The sequence below is a fragment of the Rhinoderma darwinii genome, chromosome 2 (assembly GCF_050947455.1).
Source record: "Rhinoderma darwinii isolate aRhiDar2 chromosome 2, aRhiDar2.hap1, whole genome shotgun sequence".
Taxonomy (NCBI): Eukaryota; Metazoa; Chordata; class Amphibia; order Anura; family Rhinodermatidae; genus Rhinoderma; species Rhinoderma darwinii.
The window spans coordinates 318864843-318891338 of NC_134688.1; the positions used below are offsets into that span (position 1 = coordinate 318864843).

The 26496-nt window shown below is 42.3% G+C and overlaps 1 protein-coding gene across 4 annotated transcripts in view; it reads right to left on the reverse strand.

Annotated features, from left to right (window-relative positions):
* LOC142743140 (uncharacterized) overlaps positions 1–26496 on the reverse strand; it is a 139912-nt gene that overhangs the window by 60617 nt on the left and 52799 nt on the right. For all 4 annotated transcript variants that reach the window (XM_075853577.1, XM_075853581.1, XM_075853578.1 and 1 more), the window contains 2 exons: positions 14895–14953; positions 14021–14379 (listed from right to left, as the gene is read on the reverse strand). In XM_075853577.1, coding sequence (XP_075709692.1) covers positions 14021–14379; positions 14895–14953 — 418 coding nt within the window. The remainder of the gene's footprint in view (positions 1–14020; positions 14380–14894; positions 14954–26496) is intronic.

The following is a 26496-nucleotide window of genomic DNA, read 5'->3' on the forward strand; positions in this document are numbered from 1 at the left end:
TTCTGTGAAACACCTAAAGGGTTAAAACACTTTCTGAATGCTGTTTTGAATACTTTGAGGGGTACAGTTTTAAAAATGGGGTGATTTATGGGGACTTTCTAATATATAGGGCCCTCAAAGCCACTTCAGAACTGAACTGGTCCCTGAAAAAATAGGCTTTTGAAATTTTCTTGAAAATATGAGAAATTGCTGCTAAAGTTCTAAGCCTTGTAACGTCCTAGAAAAATAAAAGAACGTTCAAAAAACGATGCAAACATAAAGTAGACCTATGGGAAATATAAACTAATAAGTATTTTGTGTGGTATTACTATCTGTTTTACCAGTAGATACATTTAAATTTAGAAAAATGCTAATTTTTGCTAATTTTCTCTAAATCTTGGTGTCTTTTACAAATAAATATTGAATTTATCGACCAAATTTTTTCCCTAACATAAAGTACAATATGTCACGAGAAAAATAATCTCAGAATCACTTGGATAGGCAAAAGCATTCCGGAGTTATTACCACATAAAGTGACACGTCAGATTTGAAAAATCGGCTTCGTCCTGAAGGCCAAAACTGGCTCAGTCCTGAAGGGGTTAAGAAATGCATTAGCATAAAGCTAAAATAGGTAAAAACTCCGTCAAAATGATAGTTTTTCTAAATAAAAAATACTGCTGTTATCTACATTACAGCGCCGATCATATTATGTACAAGATAGGGCACTTATAATGTGGTGACAGAGCCTCTTTAACACCTAAAAACCCTTAAAGCGGCTATCCGGGTTATTAAAATTGATGGCCTATAAATAGGACATGCTTTCTATAATAGAACGGTCGAGGTTCGAATGTCGGCACCCTTGAGGATCAGCTATTTGAAGGGGCCACAGTGCTCAAACGAGCACTTGTTAGGCCGGGTTCACACAACCTATTTTCAGACGTAAACGAGGCGTATTATGCCTCGTTTTACGTCTGAAAATAAGGCTACAATACGCCGGCAAACATCTGCCCATTCATTTGAATGGGTTTGCCGACGTACTGTGCAGACAACCTGTCATTTACGAGTCGTCGTTTGACAGCTGTCAAACGACGACACGTAAAAATACAGCCTCGTCAAAAGAAGTGCAGGACACTTCTTTCAGACGTAATTTGAGCCGTTCATTGAACTCAATGAAGAGCAGCTCAAAATTTACGGCTGTCAGAGAAGCCTCGCAAAATGCGAGGAGGAGCAATTACGGCTGAAACGAGGCAGCTGTTTTCTCCTGAAAACAGTCTGTCATTTCACACGTAAATGCCTGCTACCGTGTGCACATACCCTTACATTTGTTACGGCTGTTCAAGCTATTGCACCGCTGTCCCATTGAAGTGACTAAAACAATGGTGCAATACCTTGCACGGCCACTATAAATGTGATGGCGTTGGCAAGTACATACAAGGAGAACAATGTAAACAATGAAGACGCTGCGGCGCTCTACCTTGTTGCAGCTAATGATTTGGAATTTATTACAGGTTGCCAGTTAATATATGTAATATACGCCAAGTCATTAGCTGCAACAACATAGCTAGCTCCGATCCCCGCAGATTATCCCCTTAGATGCTGCAGTCAAATCAGACCGCGGCATCTACGTGGTTTGTAGCCGATAGTTGCTATGGCAATTGGTGGCCTAATAGTGGCCTCCTGGTTTGCAGAGTATGGAAGCCTATTGGGCCCCGCCAGAGGCAACACCTAATAGGCTTGCTGTCAGTGTGACACAGACCACTCTAAAGCATTGCACTACGTAGGTAGTGCGATATATTAGACTAGAAATCAGTGCAGGCCTTGAAGTCCCCCTAGTGGGACAAAAAAAAAAAGTAGTTTAAAAAAAAATTTTTTTTATAAAAACTAAATCAAATTACAAATAAAAAACAAAAAACGTTTTTTACATAGAAGTCTTTTATGATAGGTAAAAAATTAAAAAACATTAAAAAAAAACCATATACATATTTGGTATCGCTCCATTTGTAATGACCTCAAGTTTAAAACAATGTTATTTTTCCACACTGTGAATCCCATAAAAAATAAAACACCATGCCAGAATCGCTGTTTTTTTTGACACAAAAAAAATATGGCGTAAAAAGTGATCAAAAAGTCGCATGTACCCCAAAACGGTACCCATGAAAACTGGGGAAATATCTGGGGGAAAAAAAATGAAAATTTTTACTTGACACCAACCACAGCACATTCAGAGACAGAATTGCTGTTTTTTTGGTCACCTTGCGTGCCAAAAAATGTAATAAAAACATGGCATGAATCCCAAAATGGTACAAATGAAAACTACAGATTGTCCTGCAAAAAATAGGCCCTTACAAAGCTCCGTCAGCGAAAAATAAAAAAGTTATGTTTCTCAAGATACGACACAAAAAGGTGCAGAGTGAGCTAAAAGGGGGATGAGATTGGGGACCATTTATCAGTGTGACATGTATTGGCCTTCAGTGGCACAAACTGGGTACAACATATTGTGCACTAAAGTGGCAGAACAGTGGAAAATTGCAATTTTCACTTTCATTTCTAATGAAAAAAATAACTGGGGTAAAAATGCTCCGGTGTAGTATCTAAAATAGGGGTCACTACCTCAGAGACCTGCAATTGTGGGCTGATGCTGTGAAAATTACCAAAATAGGCCTCAAATGTGCATTGTACGCTTTCACCCTAAGACACTGCTATATTTTCAGGCAAATGATAAATGCCTTGAGAGGTGTAGTTTCCAAAATGAGGATACTGCTCGGGGCTTTCCGCTGTACCCTGGAACCTCAGGCTATTTGCAAATGTGACATGGCACCCAAACACCAATCCAGCAAAATCTGCGCAAATTGGAGAGGAGAAACTAGGACTGCACGCCCAGAATATTAATCAAGAAACATGAAGATGAGGTTCTTTGTTAAAATTTTGATCAAATTGTATAAGCCCAGCAAAATCTGTGCTCCAAAAGCCAAATGGCGCTTCTGCTGTTCGGAGTCCTGCTCATGTGCTCAAACTGCAGTTTAAGGTCACATATGGGGTATTGCCACACTCGGGAGAAATTGAGTAACAAATTGTGTGATGTTCTTTCTTCTATCACCCCATCACCACTTGTGAAAATTAAAAATTGGGAGCTAAATCTACATATTTTAGGGGGAAATAAAAATATTTTTTCATTTTCACTGTCCAATTCTAATAACATCTGTGAAACCCTGTGGGGCGAAATGCTCACTACACCCCTAGATGAATGCCCTAAGTGGTGTAGTTTCGAAAATTAAGCTCTTTTTTAAAGGTGTTTCATGTGTACTGGTGCCTCAGGGGCTCTGCAAATGTGACATGCCACCCCCCCAAAAAACAACAATCGAGCAAAATAGTGCTCTTGCCTTTGAGGCCGGTCGTGTGTCCAAACAGCAGTTTATGACCACATATGGGCCATTTAGGTACTCGTAGAAATTGATTTACAAATGTTAGGGTGCTTTTTATTCTTTCTGAAAAAAAAATTAAAAATTATGCAAAAGTCCTTTGGGGTCTACATGCTCACTATACCCCTAGATAGTTTCCTTAAGTAATGGCCAAAAGGCAGTCCAGCAAAATTTGAGCTCCAAAAACCAAATGGTGCTCCTTCCCTTCTGAGCCCTGCTGTGTGCCCAACAACAGTTTTTGACCACATATGGGGTATTGCCTTACAGATGTTGAGGTGGTTTTTCTCCTTTAATCCTTTGTGGAAAAGAAAAGAAAAAAAAAAGAAAAAAGAAAAATTGTACATCTAAATGTAGATTCTATTTTCACGGCCTAATTCAAATGAATTCAGCAGAAACCCTGTGGGGTCCAAGTGTTCACTATACACCTAGATGAATTCATTGAGTGGTGTAGTTTCCTGAATGGAGTCATTTTGGGGGGGGGGGGGGGGGTTTGTACGGTTTGTCCTTCGGGAGTTTTGCAAGTGCAACATGGCACCCAAAATCCATTCCAGCAAAATTTGAGTTCCAAAAGCCAGATTGCGCTTCTTCCTTTCTTAGCCCTGCCGTGTGTCTAAACAGCAGTTTATACCCACATATAGGGTATTACCGTATTCGGGAGAAATTGCTTTACAAATGTTGGGGTAATTTTCCTCCTTTATTCCTTATGGAAAAACTAGCTAAATCTTCATCTTATGAGAAAAAAAACCCACACATTTTCATAGCGCAATTCCAATTATTTCAGCAAAAAAAAAACTACGGTTTATGTGGATCAAAATGCTTACTATCCCACTAGATGAATACATTGGGGTGGAGGTGTAGTTTCCAATATTGCGTCTTTTGGAGGGGGGGGGGGGGAGTTTCCTATGTTTTGGCACCACGAGACCTCTTCAAACCTAACTTCGTGCCTAAAACATTATCTAATAAAGAAGGACCCAAAATCCACTAGGTGCTTCTTAATTTTTGAGGCCAATGTTTGCGTCAACTAGCACACTGGGGCCACACGTTAGACATTTCTAAAAACTGCAAAATCTGGGCAATATTAAGTTGCCTTTCTGTGGTAAAACCTTCTGTGAAGGTTTTAATGGATTAAAAATTAATTTCTGGAGGGGCGTGCCAGGACCGGGATGTGAGCAGACGGACATAGGAAGTGAGTGCTCCCAACAGGCGCTTCATAAATTGCTAGTTTATCCTACTACATTTATCCTGTCGGTACATGTCGACACCAAACCTGTTGAGCATGAGACACAGATTGCAGTGGTGAAACCGGGCTCCTAAATCTCATGACGAGACATTAGAAATTTGTCACTGAAGGGGGAGACCGCGCATTACAAAATGGCGCCGGCCAAGGCCTACAGACGCCCAGGGAGATGAGACAGAGTTGTGGACGCGGCAACGAAACTGGAACAGTATGCCAGACCGCCAACTTCTTCGGCCTGTGCAGACTCGGCCATTGTCGAAGTATCAGACATGAAAGGGGACTGTATAACTGGCGAGGACAGGGAAACGGTGGCAGATAATGGCAGGAGTGTACGGAGTGCAAAGCATGCATTACTGATGATTGATGGTACCACTGAGACTTCTCCACATTCTGACAGACCCCTCTGCTCTGCATCAGTTACTACATGCGATGTGAATGTTTCTACACTAGTCTCTCAAATGGGAAAGGTGACGGTGGATATCACTTTCCTGAGACGTGATATCCAAAAGATTTGAGCGAACTTCAGTGGTGGAGGGAGTGCATGTGACATGGAGGATGCAGTAACACCCTATGATATGTACCCTAAGAGATCTACAATATCATGATTCAGCTATTGCAGGTCTAGCAGCCAAGGCGACGACTTGTGAAATAGACTCCACCGAAATAACGTACACATTGTGGGGGTGCCGGACCCTACATTGTACTTTGAATCTTGGCTGTTGAATACATTTGGAAAGGGGACTTTGTCTACGGCATATTATGGTGACAGAGTGCCGACTTGTCCATTGCCAGAAAGTACCCCCCCCCCCCCCGAACTGTTTTGGCTAAGCTGCTACATTACAGAGATCATGACGATATCTTGAGGAAAGCCAGAGAGATGCCTGGCGTCGCCATTAATGGATGTAAAATTGCTTTCTATCCAGTACTATTCTGCTGACATACAAAAGAAAAGGGCAAAGTTTGCGGATATCAAGCGATGCCTCAGAAATTTGCAGATACCGTACAGCATGCTTTACCCTGCTCATTTACGAGTGTTTTCCATGGGTTCTATGCACTATTTTGAAAGTCCGACATTGGCCTTAGGTTGGATGGATCAGTGGAAACAAAGGATGAGAAGTAATGATCAAGGGGATAATGCAAACGGATGAAAGTTACAGTGAAGGAAATAAGTATTTGATCCCTTGCTGATTTTGTAAGTTTGCCCACTGTCAAAGTCATGAACAGTCTAAAAAAAAAAAAAAAAAAAAAAAAAAATCACATAGTCAAAATTATATATATTTATTTGCATTGTGCACAGAGAAATAAGTATTTGATCCCTTTGGCAAACAAGACTTAATACTTGGTGGCAAAACCCTTGTTGGCAAGCACAGCAGTCAGACGTTTTTTGTAGTTGGAGGTTTGCACACATGTTAGATGGCATTTTGGCCCACTCCTCTTTGCAGATCATCTGTAAATCATTAAGATTTCGAGGCTGTCGCTTGGCAACTCGGATCTTCAGCTCCCTCCATAAGTTTTCGATGGGATTAAGGTCTGGAGACTGGCTAGGCCACTCCATGACCTTAATGTGCTTCTTTTTGAGCCAATCCTTTGTTGCTTTGGCTGTATGTTTCGGGTCATTGTCGTGCTGGAAGACCCAGCCACGAGCCATTTTTAATGTCCTGGTGGAGGGAAGGAGGTTTTCACTCAGGATTTGATGGTACATGGCTCCATCCATTCTCCCATTGATGCGGTGAAGTAGTCCTGTGCCCTTAACAGAGAAACACCCCCAAAACATAATGTTTCCACCTCCATGCTTGTCAGTGGGGACGGTGTTCTTTGGGTCATAGGCAGCATTTCTCTTCCTCCAAACACGGCGAGTTGAGTTAATGCCACCGCATCAATGGGAGAATGGATGTTACAGCCCTGTCGAAAAATATTTTTTTTCAGGGCACGTCTAAAACTGTGGAAGTTGGGAATTATCCTGGTTGTCTGGGGTAGCGCATTCCAGAGGACTGGTGCAGCACAAGAAAAATCTTGGGAGACGGGAGTGGGAGGTTCAGATTATGTCATATGTTAATCTGAGGTTATTGGCAGAACGTAGGGCGTGTAGGGTAAACAGAGATGAGGGAGGAGATGTAAGGTGCTGTAGCATTGTGGCGGGCTTTGGGGGTAGGAGTAAGAAGTTTGAATTTAATTCTGAAGAGTATGCGCAATCAGTGCAGTGACTGGCAGAGGGTAGAGACATTGTAGCTGTTGGTAAGAAAGAGGTACCTGGCTGCTGAATTAAGGATCGATTGGAGAGGGGAGAGTTTAGTGAATGGAAGACCGATTAGTAATGAGTTGTAGTAATCAAGACGAGAGTGAATCAGAGCGACAGTGAGAGTTTTGGCTGTTTCCACAGTAAGAAAAAGGGCGGATTCTGGAGATGTTTTTAAGGTGAAGGGGAAAGTGACAGGAGCATGAAAGTGATTGAATGTGTGAAGCAAAGGAAATATCTGGGTCAAAAATAACTCCAAGACAGCGGGTGTGCTGCCTAGGAGTTATGGTAGTGCCACACACTGAGATGGAGACATCAGGTTTAGTTAGGTTAGTAAATGGTGGGAAAACAAGGAGCTCCGTTTTAGAAAGATTCAGTTTCAGATAGAGAGAGGACACGGTGTTAGAGACAGCGGATGGACAGTCACTGGTGTTTTGTATTAGAGCAGGGGGTGACGTAATGGGAAGAGTTATATAGTTGGGTGTCATCAGTCTAGAGATGGTACTGAAAGCCAAATCTGCTGATTGTTTGTCCAATAGGGGCTGTGTAGAGAGAAAACAGAAGCAGACCTAGGACGGATTCCTGGGGAACGCCAATAGCAAGGGGAAGAGGAGAAGTAGAGCCAGCAAATGACACACTGAACGAGCAGTCAGAGAGATAGGAAGAAAACCAAGAGAGAGACGTGTCTTTAAGGCCAATATAGTGGAGCATGTTAAGTAGGAGTTTGTGGTCTACAGTGTCAAAGGCTGCAGAGAGATCCAGAAGAATCAGGAGAGAGAGAGTATTTGCTGTTAGATTTAGCCGCCAAGAGGTCATTTGAAACTTTAGTAAGGGCAGTTTCTGTTAGTAAGGGCAGTTTCTGTTAGTAAGGGCAGTTTCTGTTAGTAAGGGCAGTTTCTGTGGTGTGTAGAGTGCGGAAACCAGATTGTAAGGGGTCAAGAATTGAGTTAGAAGGGAGATAGCGGATAAGGCGAGAGTAGACCAAGTGTTCCAGGAGTTTGGAGATGAAGGGCAGATTATAGACAGGTCGGTAGTTAGCGGCGCTAGATGGGTCAAGAGGTGTTTTTTTCAGTAATGGATTTAGAACGGCATGTTTAAAAGAGGAGGGAAAGGTTAAAAATTTTAGTCAGGTGACTAGTGAGAGCCAGGGAGAGGGACTGGACTAGGTGTGAGGGGATAGGGTCACTGCGGCAGTTAGTAGGACGAGAAGAAGAAAGGATCCTAGAGACTTTTTCTGTTATTGGGTCAAATGCTGAAAGTAAAGAAGAGGGCGTACGGGAGCGAAAGGGGATCGATGATACTAGGGGACTGGGAGATGATATCATGCCGGAGGTTGTCAATTTTAACTTTAAAATAAGTGGCCAGATCTTCAGCACTGAGATCTGGGATTGGGGTCTGCACTTTAGGACTAAGGAGTGAATGAAAAGTATCAAAGAGATGTTTTGGATTATTAGATAATGTGGAGATGAGGGAGGTAAAATAGTCTTGTTTGGCTTTGAGAAGGGCAGAGTTGGAGGAAGTCTGCTGACAAGTGCGATTTTCTACTAGAGCAACGAGTCTCCTTGTACATAAAATGGTTCCATTTCAATGTTTGGATGATTAGGTGGATGAATAGGGCAGATATATAGGCTTGCATTGTAACATTTATGCCATTGAATGTGTAACTTCTAGCGATATATGTGCCGCCTCCTTATTCAGGAGTGGTGTTAAATAAAGTGCTTCCGTTTGCTAATAGATTTCCAAATGTCCCCTTACTTATGATGGGTGATTTAAATAATATGGTTCATGGATATTTGGATAAAATGCGAGCTGATCCTAATTCTATGCGAGATGGGTTACCACGTTTTGGATGCCTACTATAAGAAATTTCCCATCATGCCACTCCAGTACTTTTAATATCTTATCCAGGATAGACTATATGTTTATGAATGATCTTCTCCTACCCAGGGTTCGTTTTGTGGGGTATTTGACTAGGTCGCTGTCGGACCACTCACCCTTATTGCTACGGGAAGATTTCTCATATACGGCTAGGCAGGGTATACAGATGTGGAAGGTGAATACATGTTGGCTTCGGCTGTTGAATAGTGGCATCTCTCGTCATATTTCCGATTATTTTTGCTTCAATGTCAATACAGCTTCTTGTAACATGGTTTGGGATGTCGTGAAGGCATCTACTAGGGGTATCCTTATTAAAAACTCATTAGGTCAGCGGAAGCTGAGAACTAGGCAATTGGGATTGGCAAGTAGACAAAAGGGTAAAGGAGACTGAATCCGATTTTATTCAATGTCAGACTGAGGAGATGGAAACACTGTGGAGGGAAGCTAGAGAGACTTTACAGGCACATCTTCCGACAGAAGGCGAGAACAAGAGAAACTTCTCTAAACAGTTCTATTTTGAGGAAGGAGATAGGGCAGGGCATATGCTAGCCAGAATGGCCAAGTCACAGGAAGACTCATATGTGTCATCCATATGTACACCCCAAGGTGAACTAGTGTCGGAGACTACACAAATACTAGAGGTCTTCAACTTTTCTATAGAGATCTATACAGATCTAGATTGCTCTGACCAAATGCAACAATTTTTATCGGATATACCTCTGGGAGTACTTTCGGAGACCGATAGGGATTCCTTAGAAGCTCTGCTGACATTGGAGGAGCTACAGGATGCTACTGCATCCTTAGCTAACAATAAGGCACCTGGGCTAGATGGGCTGCCTGGGGAATTGTATAAAGAATTTGGGGATGTGCGGATTCCTGAACTGTTGAAGGTGTACGAAGAGGCCTTATTGTCTGTTTCCCTGCCAGACTCCATGAAAGAAGCCATTATTGTGGTTCTGGTGAAACCAGGAAAAGATCCACTTATGCCAGAATCTTTTAGGCCTCATGCCCACTTCAGTTTTTTCATCAGGGTGCCATCCGTTTTTTTAACTGATAGCACCCGGACACATTCATTTCAATGGGGCCATGCACACTTCCGTTGTTTTAACGTAACCGTACGCCCATTCCAATCAAAAATAGGACAGGTCTTACTCCTGTCCATTTTTGAAGGAACAGTCTCGGTCTTTTCATTGATTTGGTCCGTGAAACAACGGACTGCACACGGTCCGGGTTTCACGGAACAGTTATTAGCGGCCGTACACCGGCTGACGGAAGTGTGCATGAGGCCTTAGACAGATATCCCTGCTCCCGTTTGATGTGAAAATTGTTGCGAAGGCCTTGGCTGTACGTTTATCTAAAATTATTACAACATTGATAAATCCGGATCAGACCGGCATTATACCAGCAAAATCGACTGCTCTTAACCTTAGCAGATTATATTTGAATTTGCAGATACCGGTGGATAATCCAGGGAGAAGGGCTGTGTGCTCTTTGGATGCTGCCAAGGCCTTGGACAGTATGGAATGGGTTTACTTGTGGCAGGAATTGAAGTGTATGGAATTCGGTGAGAGGTTCATAGCATCTGTTGAACTATTTGAGGCTCCAGTGGCACGTGTGAGGGTTAATGGGGCTATGACTGGGGTATTCTCATTGGGCAGGGGTACACGACAGGGATGCCCCATCTCCCCTACTCTTCACGATAGCTATAAAACCTTTGGCGGAGTGTGCTCGAATACATCCGGGGATAATGGGGTTTCGTCGAGGAGTATTGGAGGAAAGGATAGCCTTATACGCAGACGACACATGATTTTATTTCTGGGAGATACGGGACAAACCGTGGAAAATGTAATGTCTGTTATTAGACAATATGGAACCTATTCTGGTCTGTCCATTAATTGAACAAGTTCAGAATTATTGCCATTAGATAAAACCCTAATAACTTTAGATAGTGAATGTATATGTAATGACGGGGGTGGGGAGACAGACAAGTGAGCCCTAATCTACCCACCACTCAGTCCCTGCCTACTTGCAACGACCCGCCCTAGGCGACGGGGTACAACTGGGCGACGGTCCCTACACTCAATAAGTGCACGACAGACAAACAGACAGACAAGGGTACACAGAGCTAGGGGGCGGTTGCCCACGGCAACACCGTGAGCAACAAGAGAAGTAAACAAGCAGAGTCAAACCAGGAGTGTACGAGGTACCAAACGCAGAGCAGGAGAGTAGTCGGCAAGCCGGGGTCAATAAGAAGCAAGGACAATGGTACAAGAAGCTGCAGCAGGGCCAGGAAACCAAACGAGAAGAATCACAAGCAAAGGAGGAACAGGAAAGGCAGGTATTAATAGACAGAGGGCGGGAGCTAGCTCCGTCTGGCCAGGCTGTGATAGGTTCTCCCACTCCTAAGCCTGCCATCCTGAGTGGTGGAAGATGGAGTCAGTCTCACAGACATAGAAGCAGGTGCAGACTGATTATCTATGGGCGTTAACCCCAAAGCTGTGCCTGGCAGATCCTTTACAGTATACCGTTAAAATGTGCTACTGTTATTAAAGATTTGGGAGTACAGATTTCAACAGCACTGACAGATTATGAACATCTTAATTTAGACCCTCTAATTGTGAGATTCAGAAACAAACTGGAGGCTTGGTGTGGGTTACCACGATCTATAGTGGATCGCGGGAATCTCAAAGATGGTATGGATGCCTCAGTTATTATACCTCCTCCACATTACCCCAGTCTGGATACCCCAACGCTTTTTTAACACAATTAGTAGGTTGTTCAGGGATCTTATATCGAAACGTGGGCATGTACGTTTCAAGTTAGACACCTTGCAAAGGAATAAAGGGGGACGGTGGATTGGCGGTTCCTAATCCTGGGTTTTACTATTTAGCGACGCAGCTGCAGCACCTTAAAGGATAGGGGCTAGATGATCAAGAATCCATTCAAGTTTTAATTGTACAAATGACAAAATTAGTTCCAATACGGCTGCGCCCTTGGTTATTCCGCCTCTTACTCTTCTATTTCCTGGATTCATACAGCGAAGTTGTATCAACTTTCGGACCGGAATTTGGGCTGCAACCGTTTACCTGAGAGATGCCTTGGCACGCTTCATTGGATGTTATGCTCCAAGCATAACACCACAAGGTCAGCATATTTCACCACCGTTTCTCATTTTATTGATTTTACTACAGTGTGAAGAATCCATTCAAGACATGCTGAAAAGTTTCAACTTACTTACACATGATAGTTTACAGGTGGACCTGCTGTTACCGAAGCAGTCAGGTCCGCGGGACTGACTGATTCAGCGAATAGTGCTAGATACAGCTGCTCTATATAGAGAATACAAAGCAGCTGTATCAAGAATCCATTCAAGACATGCTGAAAAGTTAATGCAATCTGACAATCTATTTGCAGCTCTTGAGACTAACAACTTTAAGACACACTCTAGAAAGCTCCCCACTTTATATCAAACACAGAGTATGGGAAAAGATGAACATCCTCTTCAGTAAATTAGGGAATACACAGATCACGCCCCTTTGGGACAACCCAGGATTGCCAGAAGTTGCTAGTCTGGGGGGTTTTGGTAGATGGAAATATAAGGGTATTAGATGGTTAACTCAAATATATAAAGAGGGGGTTATGAAACAATTCTATGATTTACAATCTGAATTTGCCATGCCAAATGCTTCCATTTTGGAATACCTTCAGATGAGACATGCCTTAGAGACAGAAGTGCACATAGGAGACACCTTTGTATGTACCAATAACCCCGTTGTTACTATTGTGGGTCCTGCAGTGAAATTTAAAGGACTTATTTCCATTATATATATATAAATACTTCCTGGGAAGATACATTCCACTTCCCCTTTAGCCATTAAAGAAAAATGGGAGAGAGATCTTTGTCCCATTGAAGATGGGCAATGTCAACATATTGTAGCATACACACCCAGACTATCGCTTAGTGAGGCACACAGGATGTCATACTTGATTCCGTTGGGAAATTATTAAGTGTGCTCGTGTTTTGTACTTTCTTGTTTATCAAACAAAAAAAAATAATCTTTAAAGAATTACTTGATTTAAAAAAAAAAAATATTTCTGCAAAAAAGAAATAAAATTGTAACCCTTTCAAAAGGCAGTTTATTTTTTTGTTTTTTTTAATAAAAAGGTGTATCAGTAGGTTTGGTGCAACTTTATACATACTTTCTTAAAAATTAATTTTACTTTTTGAGATACAGCTGCTTCTAGCGCTATTTACTGAAAGCGTCAGTCCCGAGTACCTGACGGGTTCAGGGACAGTGGGATCCACCGGTAAACTATCACATCTAAGTTCATAACTTAATTAGACGTGATAGTTTGCTTCAGTAACAGCGGGTCCACCTGAAGTCAGGTCCGCGGGACTGACTGATTCTATGAATAGTTCTAGATACAGCTGCTCTGTATCGAGAGTACAAAGCAGCTGTATCTCAAAAAGTAAAATTAAATTTTTTATAAAAAAAAAAAAAAAAAAAAAAAAAAAGTAGTGTTTATAAAGTTGCACCAAACACACGGAGACACCTTTTTATGAAAAAAATATGTAATAATAATAATAAAAATAGTAATTTGCCTTTCAAAATGTGTACAGAGCTTTTCAATTTTACCTACAAGTTTCTTTAAATCCTGTGAAACGTTCTAAATGTGGTTTTGAATACTTTGAAGGGTGCAGTTATTAAAATGGGGGTTTTCTAATATATAGGCTACTCAGACACTTCAGAACTGAACTGAATTTTATTGAAAACTTGAAAAATTGCTGGTAAAGTTAGAAGCCTTGTAAAGTTCTAAAAAAATAAAAGGGACGTTAAAAAAAAAAAAATAAATAAATGATACCAACAAAATAGACATATGGTAAATGTTAACAAATAACAATTTTGTGTATTAGTATATGTATTGCAAGCAGATACATTTATATCTAGGAAAATAATATATTTTTCCAAATTCTCTCTAAACTTGGCATTTTTAAACAAATAAATACCGAATGTATAGACCAAATTTTACCACTAACAAAGTACAATGTGTCATAAGAAAACACTCTTAGAAGCACTTGGTTAAGTAAAACCATTCCAAAGTCATTACTACATAAATTAAAACTACGGTCAGTTTGGAAAAAATGGGATGTGCCGACAAGGCCAAACTGGCTGTGTCTCTAAGGGGTTAAAAGAAAAAAGTTACAGGATAATGGCAAAAGATGAAGGATTATGCTGAATTTACTTTTAATAACTTGCTGTTTTTGCTCACCTCTTTGTGTAGGTTTTGGTGTACTGGTCTTCACTCGAACTTCATTTTCTTTAAGGGCCTTCACTAGTTTATGGGAAAATTTCTTATGTGGCGTCCCTGGGGATTTGCCCCGATTTCGTGAAGATTCTCCACGTCCTCGCTGGTAGCTACCACGGTAATGGGTTTCTTTAGGATAGCCACTATCATGACGACCCTCTCTGTTGTATACAGGTTCTCTATGCTCTCGATATTCATTAAAGGATTGTTTTTCCTCATAGTACTCAGGATAAGAGTTATCTGGATATTCCATAAATTGATTGTCATTATAACTTCTATCTTGGCATGTGCTGTCATTATATGACCCATAGTTGTCAGGCTCTCTGAAAAAAGAAATATTAGCAATTGGTCAAAAGTAAAAATACGACCAGCTGGTCATTAAGAAACTAAATTAGCATAAATCTAAAATTGCTCATTAGTTGCTCACAGATGATCATTTTTCAAAATAAAAACCACTGTTATCTACATTACAGCGCCGATCAGATTATGTAGGAGATAGGGCACTTAATCTGGTGACGGAGCCTCTTTAAGCACTCTATGCCCAAAAAAAGTCAGGATTTCCCTTTCAGGTGCACAGATGGCCAGAGCAGAGAATAAAAGGCGTTAGCTTCCTAATAAATTAAGCGCATCTTATTCCAGCAATCTTTTTATTAACACTGACCTATAAAATGCCATCCTTAATAAATCTGCCCCCATATGTTTATTTTCTTAAAATTAATATGTTCTTGTGACTTTATGCCTTTGTAAAATGGCTGCCATAAATTGTGCTCCAACTACACATTTTTTGCGGTGTTTTTGGGTGGAACTACACATCTGTTGATAAAGCCACATCCCCTACCTGTGATCATGGTAGGCTCCTCTGTATGGCCTGGAGCAGTGATTTCTAGGGGGTGGAATCTTTAAAACAAAAAAGAAAAATAAATTACTACAAACGTTACACAATCTCTACTAGATAAGTAATCTCCTGCTTCTAAAAACCACTGGCATAAAACAGGGAAAGCTAGCTGGAAAATAAGACTATAGAATAGAAGAATACATCAAGCAAATACAATATAAATTTTTCTTTATTGCTAGTAAGGAATAAAGAATGTCTATACCAAAGATATTAACATTTTCGGTCTTCACCCATACAGGTACACTCAAAAAGCAGAAAACGTACTTTTGTACATTACAATATAAACCACACTTTATAGTGCACCCTGATTTGGTTCATGTGTAGCTGGAAGGATCTTCAAAAGGTTTCTCATAAATTAGAACAATAGACCTGTAAAGACAAGGGCCCATCCACAAGACAGACTCACAGGAGACACTGTGATAGATTTATTATTAGGCCGAGTTCACACAGTTTGTTTTACACAGATTTTGACGTAGAAACCACGTCTGAGTCAGCGCCAAAAATATCCGAAACCGCCTCTCATCGATTTCAATGGGAGACAAAGGCGTTTATTTCCGAGGCTGCTTTTAGCCGCTTGCATAAAAAAAAAAGTGGCATGTCCTTTCTTGCCACGGTTCCGCCTCTGACCTCCCATTGAAATCAAAAAAATTAAACGTATGTTACAAATGCATACGTTTTTATAACTTTTAAAAAAGGTATGTGTCACCGTATACCACAAACGTGCACAAAACGAGACATTTACGTTTTAATTCCCACAGAGCATAACGCCAACAAGTGACATTGCATGTATGAAGCTTCTTCTTTACTCCTACAAATAAACAGCTAGTCACATAACCCACCCAATTAACCAGTTAGTGACCACCCATTCGTGGTTTGTTTTTTTTACGGCGTCCACTAACCGGCTTTATTCCGATGCAGTAACCTTTTTATGGATGTGCATGGGAATAAATAAACAGCAGGGAGCCATTAAATCTCCCTGCTCAAACAGGCAAGATCGATATCAGTGTCAATCTCACTCGTTTAACCACTCAGATACGGCACTTAACAGCGAACAGGGTACTGGTGTCTTCTATAGCAGCCGGGTCTAATAAAGGCTCCTAGTTAATGCCTGCTAGGCCATGTCAGAGGCTTGGCCTAGAAGATGCCTGTCCGTTTTACACGGACAGGCAGGAATACACTGCAATACAGAAATATTGCAGTGATTTATAAAAGCAAAATCGGATGATCGCATAATCCCCTAGTGGGACTAGTAAAAAAAAAAAAGAAGTTTAATAAATGAAAAAAAAATGAGAACAAAAAAAAAAACAAAAAACACTTTTTCCCTTACAAAATGCTTTATTATTAACAAACAAAAAAAAAGTAAAAAGTTAAAAGTTACACATATTTGGTATCGCCGCGTCCGTAACGACCCCAACTATAAAGTTATTACATTAGTTAACCCACTCGGGGAACGCCGTAAAAAATGTAATAAAAAACAATGCAAAAATTTCTGTTTTCTGTGAAACCAGCCTTAAAAAAAACAAACTTCAAGTCGTCCCGCAAAAAAAAAGCCCTCATACAGCTGCATCGGCAGACACAAAGAAAACTATATTAAATGTGGTATCGTTGCAATAGTAACAACCCGCTGAATAAAGTTAGTGTTATTCATACAACACGGTGCAAATTTAGGATGCAAAAAAGTGTGGCAATATTACTGGGTTTTTTTTCTATTCCCCCCCCCAGAATTTTTTTTTTATATATTATATGTACCCCAAAATTGTGCCTAATAATACAAAAAAAGTGACAGCTCTTTGAATGAGACGATGGAAAAATGTAGAAAATAGCTTGGTCATTAAGGCATAAAATAGGCTGGTCATTAAGGGGTTAATCACGTGAGGGGGGGGGGATCCATAGGGCACATCCTGCTATTTTAACAGCTGTAGAATAAAAATCAACATTAGAAGATAAATGTATGCACAATGTAAAACATCTAAAAATTAGCTCATTGAAATACCATGTGGATTTTATTTTACTGTAACCCAAGTACATCCAGAATACTTTTATTTCACTAAAAGAAGATAACCTCTAAACATATTTAACTATATGTCATATAACCTTACAAAAGAACACTTCACCTTTTTTTAAGATCACATTAAAAGGGGTTTTCCGGAACCAATTAAACTAATTTTACTGCACATATAAAAATAATGTAATTTGTAAAATACTAACGTTTTGATTTAATCTTCTAACACCCGATTCCAGCGTTGGTCACGTGATGCGTACCCAGTAGCAAAATCCTTACTTCCGGCGCTAGCACATCCATGATCCGAGTTCTATTTTCCGGCAGGCTCAATGTACGGGTACATCATTCCTGAAGTCACTGTACACAGAGGGAAGTGGTGGACCGGATACTAAATTTCTTCTGATAGTTTCCGGTCTGCTGCTAGGGGAGAGAAACACTGGTAGTCTCTGAGCATGCGTGGTTTCTATACTAGCTGTGTTTACCACACATGTCCACTTCTGCGCTATCACCGCGCCTGCGCGTAATTTTCTCCCCCTAGCAGCGGACCGGAAACTATCAGAAGAAATCAGATGTCAGGAGCCAGTTGCTATTAGCGCAATCACAAGGACTCTGGGGAAGCCCCTGACAACACTGTCCATATATGGACAGTGATGTCAGGGGATTCCACAGAGTCCGGGAGCAGAGCCTATACTAGCGCTCTGCCCAGGACTCCGGCTCTGGGGAGGACCCTGACAACACTGTCCATATATGGACAGCGATGGCAGGGGATTCCACACACTGTCCATATATGGACAGCAATGGCAGGGGATTCCACAGAGTCCCGGAGCAGAGCCTATAGAGATGGTTTATAGCTGGGTGTAATAGGCGTGATGAGTCCCTGCTGCCAGCGCATTGCATTGCAGATCCAATAGCATGACGGGAGCTGTATGACCGGAAGAGCAAGACTACGAACACACAGAGGTAAAACAAACCTCTCAATGTAAACTAAAGAGAAGGGCAATTGCCGTGTTTTTTCCGGCTCGAATTTCAGATGGAAAAAACGCAGCAGAATAGGAGTAGCAATGTAGTGGATTAGGTTTAACAAATCTCATCCACATGCTGCGTAAAATTTCCGAGCCGAAATGGACCTGCGGTGTGTATTTTTCGGACCACAGCATGTCAAATCATGCTGCGGAAAGTGTCCAGAATTGCTGCGTTTTTCAGGTGAGATGTCCCCATCTCCTAACATTGGGAAAAACGCAACAATTTACGCACCATTTTCTGCCGTAACAACCCGCAGGAAATGGTGCGTTTTTGCCGCAGCAGAAAGCCTCTGACTTTCAACGGAATTGCTGCAGAAATTTTCTGCAACAATTCCGTTGTGTGCGTACAAGCCCTAACCCCTCAGTGACATCCGCTGTACATGTACGGCAGATGTGCGCTTTCCCAATATGGCACAGGCTCAGGAAATTACAACAGATGAACAGCCGGAGTTGGAGATAACAGCTGATTAACCCTTCAGATGCCAAGGTCAATAGAGACCGTGGCATCCAAGCGGTTAGATAGAGGAAGGAAGCTCCCTCTGTCCGCTGATCTCCCCTCCCCCTCCAAAAACGTGGGTTGCTGATCCATTACCATTTTCGGCTGTGCCTGTCTCAGAATACAGCGTTAAACTACTTTTTTTTTATTTTTTAAACAAAGTGTATAGTATAGTATAGTATTAAAATACAAAATAAACCCACGATATACAGGGTGGGCCATTTATATGGATACACCTAAATAAAATGGGAATGGTTGGTGATATTAACTTCCTGTTTGTGGCACATTAGTATATGGGAGGGGGGAAACTTTTCAAGATGGGTGTTGACCATGGCGGCCATTTTGAAGTCGGCCATTTTGTATCCAACTTTAGTTTTTTCAATGGGAAGAGGGTCATGTGGACATCAAAATAATCGAGAATTTCACAAGAAAAACAATGGTGTGCTTGGTTTTAATGTTACTTTATTCTTTCATGAGTTATTTACAAGTTTCTGACCACTTATAAAATGTGTTCAAAGTGCTGCCCATTGTGTTGGATTGTCAATGCAACCCTCTTCTCCCACTCTTCACACACTGATAGCAACACCGCAGAAGAAATGCCTCCCGATCTGACCCCCTTAGACTTTTATCTTTGGGGTCATCTGAAGGCAATTGTCTATGCTGTGAAGATACGAGATGTGCAGCAACTGAAACTACGGATACTGGAAGCCTGTGCTAGCATTTCTTCTGCGGTGTTGCTATCAGTGTGTGAAGAGTGGGAGAAGAGGGTTGCATTGACAATCCAACACAATGGGCAGCACTTTGAACACATTTTATAAGTGGTCAGAAACTTGTAAATAACTCATGAAAGAATAAAGTAACATTAAAACCAAGCACACCATTGTTTTTCTTGTGAAATTCTCGATAAGTTTGATGTGTCACATGACCCTCTTCCCATTGAAAAAACTAAAGTTGGATACAAAATGGCCAACTTCAAAATGGCCGCCATGGTCAACACCCAGCTTGAAAAGTTTCCCCCCTCCCATATACTAATGTGCCACAAACAGGAAGTTAATATCACCAACCATTCCCATTTTATTTAGGTGTATCCAAATAAATGGCCCACCCTGTACATTTAGTATCGCCATGATTATTTTGACCCGCAGAGTAAAGATAACATGTTATTTTTACCGCACATTGACCACCATGAAACCCAAAACTACAAATGGAGAAATTGCTGTTTTACCCTTTCACCTATGACAGCACCCCTGGAGAGATGTCCCATCCGCTTGACAGGAAACCGGAGGATATAAAAAAGGGACACACCTCTCCACACGCTCAGTCAGATTTCCTGTCCTTCGGATGGAAGGATTGTCCTGAGGAAAAGCACTTCTCCCGGGGTTGCAGACCCCCTAGCAAGGTCTTACCTTATTCCACTAGGGGTGCTCTGAAAGGTACAAGTCTCCTTTGGAGGGAGCAACCTTGATCCTGGTACAGGTACTCCCTCCTCTCCCGGTCCATAACCTCCGTTTGCAGGCTGCAGGAGGGAGGCGGTTTAAGGTCCACACTGTGGTCCTTCCTCTGGCGGGGAGCGGCTTCCCGGGGTCATGTTCAGCTCAGCTGGACCATGCCCAGCGTTGGCGGCTTTCCGGCGCATTCACAGGCACTTCCGACGGCGTGATGCGTCCAACACTCCAGGAGGCGGTGGTTCCAGTGACCCATGCGGGGAGGAGGCGCTCCAGCGTGTTGAGAAGAGGGCCTCCCAGCCAATCCATGGCCTAAAACAGCAGGGGCTTTGCTCCAGTCTTCTTCCTCCATTATGGAAACGCCAGGAGAAGCACCAGGATGCACTGACCACTCTGATGCCAAATCCTCCAGTCCGGTACTTGAGGATGCCAGGAATATGGGGTAAGAAAAAAAAAAAACAAAACCCTTTCCTTACTAAATACTGTTCCCCTTTCTTTTGTACATATGTTTAGGCCAGAGATTGTCCTAGAAAAAAACAGGACAAGGCCCATAACAAGGAATGTGCTATATGTAAAGAGAAACTAGCATCATCCTATAACAAAAGGCTGTGTCAGAAATGTTTAGACATCATTTCAGAAGAGTCTACAAACTTAGCCACAAGTATAAAGGATATTGTGAGGGCTGAAGTTAGAAACTCACTTAAGTCCCTTAAAAAGGAAAAAAGATCCACCGTCCGCCTCTTCTAGCCGGATGGATTCTGATTCCTCAGCTGAGGAGGATCCTCAACTAGGAGAAGGGGAGTACAGCTCCTTAGATTCCTCAGGTGAGGATGAGGGAGAAAGGAATTTGTTCCCAACTGAGAACACAGACCTACTCCTTAAAACGGTAAGGGCTACTATGAACATAGATGATCCTAAGGAACGTCGGTCCGTCCAGGACATAATGTTTCAAGGCCTAGGACCTAAGAAGAATAGAACCTTTCCCATCCATAGAAACCTAACTAACCTCATTAAAAAAAGAGAATGGAAAAATCCTGATGGGAAAGCAGGTCTTCCTAAATTCCTCATCTAAAAAACAAGACCCCTCGGGATCAAATCTTATCCAACACTTCCAACACGTTCCAAGGCCGCAGATTTCTTGGCAGACGCCTCAGTAGATTCTGTACGCCTTTCTGCCAGATCAGCAGCCCTGTCAAATTCTGCTAGACGAGCTATCTGGCTGAAAACCTGGAAAGGGGACACTGGATCCAAAAGGGAAGCTGTGCGCTATTCCCTGCTCGGGAAATTATCTCTTTGGGCCCCCGCTTGACGACCTGCTGGAAAAAGCGTCAGATAGCAAGAAGGGGTTCCTGCAAGGCCAACAAAAGATTGCTTTCGATGCAAAGGGCCTAATAACAAAAGACCTAACCCTAGGCGACAGGACTTTAGAGCCTCAAGATTTATTATGAAGCAGTCCTCTCTCTTCAGGCCCCAGAAGGACCCTAAAAATAGGGACCCACAATGACGCCATAGAGTCTATGGGGGGGGGGGGGGTTCGTCTTTCCCTGTTTCTCAAGGATTGGCAGAAAATATCAGCAAATCCTTGGATTCTAGGAATCATAAAAACGGGGTTCGTACTTGAGTTCAGGTCTCTTCCCCAGACAGATTTTTTCCCACAAGGGCCATAAGGGACCCAGAGCAACAAAAGATCCTAGAATTAGAAGTCCTGTCACTCATAAAAAAATGAGTCCTAATTCAGGTTCCATGCATAGAGACAGGTCAAGGCTTTTATTCCCCTCTCTTTCTCGTGAACAAACCAGGAGGAAAACACAGGGTCATTATAAACCTAAAAAGATTAAATCTTTATCTGACCTACTAAAAATTCCGCAAGGAGAGTGAACTATAAATCTCCTCTCCAGGGATTGTGTGATGGCCTCAATAGACCTGGAGGACGCTTACTATCACGTACCCATATGTCTTCATCAAAGATATCTAAGGGTAGCAGTGACACTCAACGGGTTCGTAATTCACCTACAATACAGAGCCCTCCCCTTTGGCATCTCACAAGCCCCAAGGGTATTTTCAAAACGGATAGCGTAAATGATTTCTTACATCAGTACGAACGACATCCTCCTGATCCCATACCTGGATTTTCTGTTGGTTGCAGAAACATTTCAAACCTTGACCCTACAGATACAAATAGTTTGCGCTATACTAACAAAATTAGGATGGAACATAAATTTTAAAAAATCTAATTTAAACCCATCAAAAAGATGTGTATTCCTAGGAACTCTGCTGGAATCCTCCAAGCAGATGTCCTTCCTTCCAGAAGAAAAAAAATCAGTCCCCTGATAGACCGGATATCAGAGATCTACCTAGGCCATATGACATCTTTCAGGAAAGCCATGTCTGTCCTGGGCCTCATGACATCATGCATCCCAGCTGTACTATGGGCTCACTTCAGGTCCAGGCCCCTACAGTGGGACATTTTAAATCAGTGGGACAGGAGCAGTCGCTCCCTAGAGCAGCCCCTACACATCTCTTCCTCAGCAAGGCTGTCCCTCAGATGGTGGTTGAACGGGGAGAACCTCATGTGGGGTATTCCATGGAAGTTAACCCCTACTCTCAACATTACCACAGATGCGAGTCCTTGGGGGTGGGGAGCTCATTACGACGCCTCTTCTTCAGGGTCAGTGGGATCAACAGATCGTTCAGAGATCCTCCAACTTCAGGGAACTGGCAGCAGTTCTTCAGGCCTTGAAGAGATCCATACCTGCAATTTCAGGTCGACACTTATCTATTCTGACAACACGACCACAGTGTCTTATATAAAAATCGACAGGGGGGGTACAAGATCGGCCTCACTGATGGACTTATCCTCACAGATCTTTTTCCTGGTAGAACACCACCTAAGAGACAACCAGGTGGCGGACTTCCTAAGCAGAGAAAGGCTTCACCAATCAGAATGGTGCCTGAATACAACAGAATTTCAGAAAATCATCCTCAAATGGGGGACCCCATCAATAGATCTATTTGCGTCCAAGGAAAAAAAACAAAAAAAAAAACCAAAGATTCTTCTCCATAAACCCTTTAGACCACCAAAAAGCAATAGATGCATTCTCCCAGTGTTGGAGTCGAGAGGGGCTACGCCTCCCCCCCCCCCCGAACCTCCTCAAGTGTGATAAAGGAAGGTCAGAGAAGACAAGGCCAGTGTGATGTTAATAGCCCCCTTCTGGCCAAAGAGACCATGGTTCACGTGGTTGAGGAAAATGTCTTCAGACCAACCATGGGTTCTCCCAAACATGCCGGATCTCCTATAATCAGGGCCCAGTAATACACCCCGACCAGAAACTCCATCTGACAGACTGGAAACTGAAAGGATAATCCTTAGGCAAAGAGGATTCTCAGAATCTGTCATTTCCACCCTACTAGCCAGTAGGAAACCGGTTACCTCAAAAATATATCTGAGGTCCTGGAAGGCATTCTTGAATTTTACAGTTAAGGGTATTAATCCTTTAACCAGGCCAGATATTCCCTTAATATTGGATTTCCTCCAGGCAGGATTGAATAAAAATCTTAGGCCTACTACGTTAAAGGTTCAGATTTCTGCTTTAAGTTCCTTCTTCAATTCTAAATTAGCAGAACAACCCTGAATCAAGAGATTCCTAACCGCTGCCTGCAGACTTAAACCCCAGATAAGATCCCCAGTTCCTCCCTGGGACTTAAATCTCGTTCTCCAGGCTATGATAAATCCACCATTTGAACCAAAAGACACTATCTCCTTGAAAATGCTGACACTCAAAATGACATCGTTAGCCATTACATCAGCCCGTAGAGTGAGTGAGATTCAGGCCCTCTCTGCCTTCCCTCCACATACCCTACTTTTAGACGATAGAGTCATCTTAAAAACCTTACCAGGATTTCTTCCTAAAGTGGTCTCCCCCTTTCATTTAGACCAAGATATTGTTCTTCCCTCCTTTTGTGATTCCCCTAAAAATCAGAGGGAACAACAGTTTAACTGCCTAGACGTAAGAAGATGCCTAGTCCAGTACCTAAAGATTACCCAGGATCTAAGATCCTCAGAAAATTTGTTTGTCCAGTTTCAGGATCATAAAGATTCACGCAGCCAGTAAAGTCACTATAGCGAGGTGGATTAAGCAGGCCATACAATTAGCCTACATAAATCAGAAGCTCAAGCCCCCAGAGTTTTTCGGAGCTCACTCCACCAGGGCTATGTCCACTTCGTGGGCAGAGAGAGCAGAGGCATCTCTATACCAGATATGCAAGGCTGCCACATGGAGTTCTCCTCACACCTTTTTCAAGCACTACCGATTACAACTGCATACAGCCTCTGACTTGGCCTTTGGTAGAAAGGTGCTACAAGCTGTGGTTCCACCCTAAAAATACTGATTTCTATTTTACATCTCCAGGGGTGCGGTCATAGGTGAAAGGGTAAGAGATTGATTACTTACCGGTAATCGTTTTTTCAAGAACCTATGACAGCACCCCGCTGTTACCCTCCCTATTGTTTGTGGCAAATGAGCCCTCATAAGGTAGATCGCTAACCTAAATGTAAGCGTTTCTTTGTAAATATTGTATATATAAAAAAGGTGTGAGGGAATTTCACTATTAGTTTAAAAAAACCCAAAAAAAAACAACAATATAAACGAAACTATTTCTCATCCTGAGTTCTTTCTGAAGACTGGGCGTGTGGAGAGGTGTGTCTCTTTTTATATCCTCAGGTTTCCTGTCCAGCGGATGGGATGTCTCTCCAGGGGTGCCGTCATAGGTTCTTGAAAAACCGATTACCGGCAAGTAAGCAATCTTTTTTTTTCCATCCCACCTCACAAAATAATTATAAAACGAACTCCGTACATTATATGGCATGTATATTTCAACAGAAATTTTTTAAAAAAAAAAAAGTTTCTTGGAATAAGATGATTAAATAGCGAAAACTGTCTACAATGGGTCAAATGGAAGAAAACACGTTAAGTTAAATTTTCCTTAGAAAATATTAGTTTAACCATAAAACACACAGGTTCCTTTAAAATCTTACACTAAATAATATACTAAGAATTACAATAGGCGACAATCACAAGAAAAAAAACAAACACATTTACAAATACAGGTAACATGCTCATAGACATGATTACACTGTGCTAGTTTAATTTGATTTATAAATCGGAGACCAGCTGAGATTGACTTTCAAGAAGGCATAAACACCCACCCTTAGGTGCGTACCTGCTCCCTGAAGTTGCTGGCCTATTACATACATTCGAGGGCATCCAGGGTTTGGAATCTAGACACCCACCAGGGAAAAGATTGGCACACAGCCTAAAGGGGGTTTTACACTGGGCGATTATCGGGCAGACAAGCGTTGCCGATAATTGCCCTGTGTAAACAGGGCAGGGATCAGTAGATCCCATGTCTCCTGAAAGGAGAGCAGCCATCCCTCCACCCAAGAGAGCAGCTCGGGTTAGGACAAATTTTCAGGCTGTGGAGGGGCTGCCAGGAGTTTCTAGAGTGGATGGAAGGTCTCTGCGGTCAGAAGGGACGGGAGTCATGCCTTTGACGACGTTGTGGAAGTAAAGTGCTCCTTTCTCCTGTAGCCTCAAATGAGTTGGACCAATTCAGGGCTACAAAAGGAGATTCTGTGCAAATGGAAGGGCGAGAAACCTTCCTAGAGGCATTGTCGGTATTCCAGCTCTTAGTCCATCGATCGTTGGGCAGCTTGGATGGGGACGTCACAGATAGATTTAGTCACCTGCAAAAGCTGTGCAGCTAGCAGGGAAGTATCTACGAGAGTCCCCTGAATCAATTGCGTCCTGTAATTGAGTAGTTAGTTCAATACTAGCCAAGCTAACCCAGTATGCTGCAAAAGAGGGTCTGACTGAAGCTGCAGCCACTGAAGCAGCGGCCATGGATTCCACTTTGGAATCAACTGGATCCTTTAAGGCGGAAGCATTTCGCAACTAGTAAGGTAGTAATTTCATGAACCGGGAAATGGGAGCATCTCCCTTGGGGTGAGCTAACCATTTGGCAATACACCCATCAAAAAAAGGAAATATAGTTCACACATTTTTTGACACATGCACAGACCAGTCAGGGTGTTTCCATGCATCAAAAAACAATTTGTCAAAACCTGCGTGATCTGGGAAGACCAGAGGGGCTGCCTATGGCACTGCAATAACTCATTCTGAGGGGATTCAGCAGGATCAACCGCAATCTTAAGCAGATCTCTCACTGCCAGAATGAGATCCTTAACTGCCGGAGGTGTGGTTTAGCTTCTATTACACTCAAACTCTGAACCGGCTTCTTCAGGGGATGTCTCCCTCTCCGACTCAGAGATATATCTTGAATGTGAAGGAAGGACACCTGCAGCATTTTTGTCCAAAGAGGAATCAGATGAAGAATGATATCTCCTCGATTTCCTGTCCCACTTGCAGGATGCACTTTGACAACTAGAATGAGTGCGATCCAGGGAAGAATGTCTAGCGGCCTGAATGTACTGTGGTGCCTGAGAGGGATCAGACAATTTTAATGCTTACTGCTGCGGAAGGAGTTATAAGGCACCCGCCGTAGCCTGAGAGGCGGGCAAGAT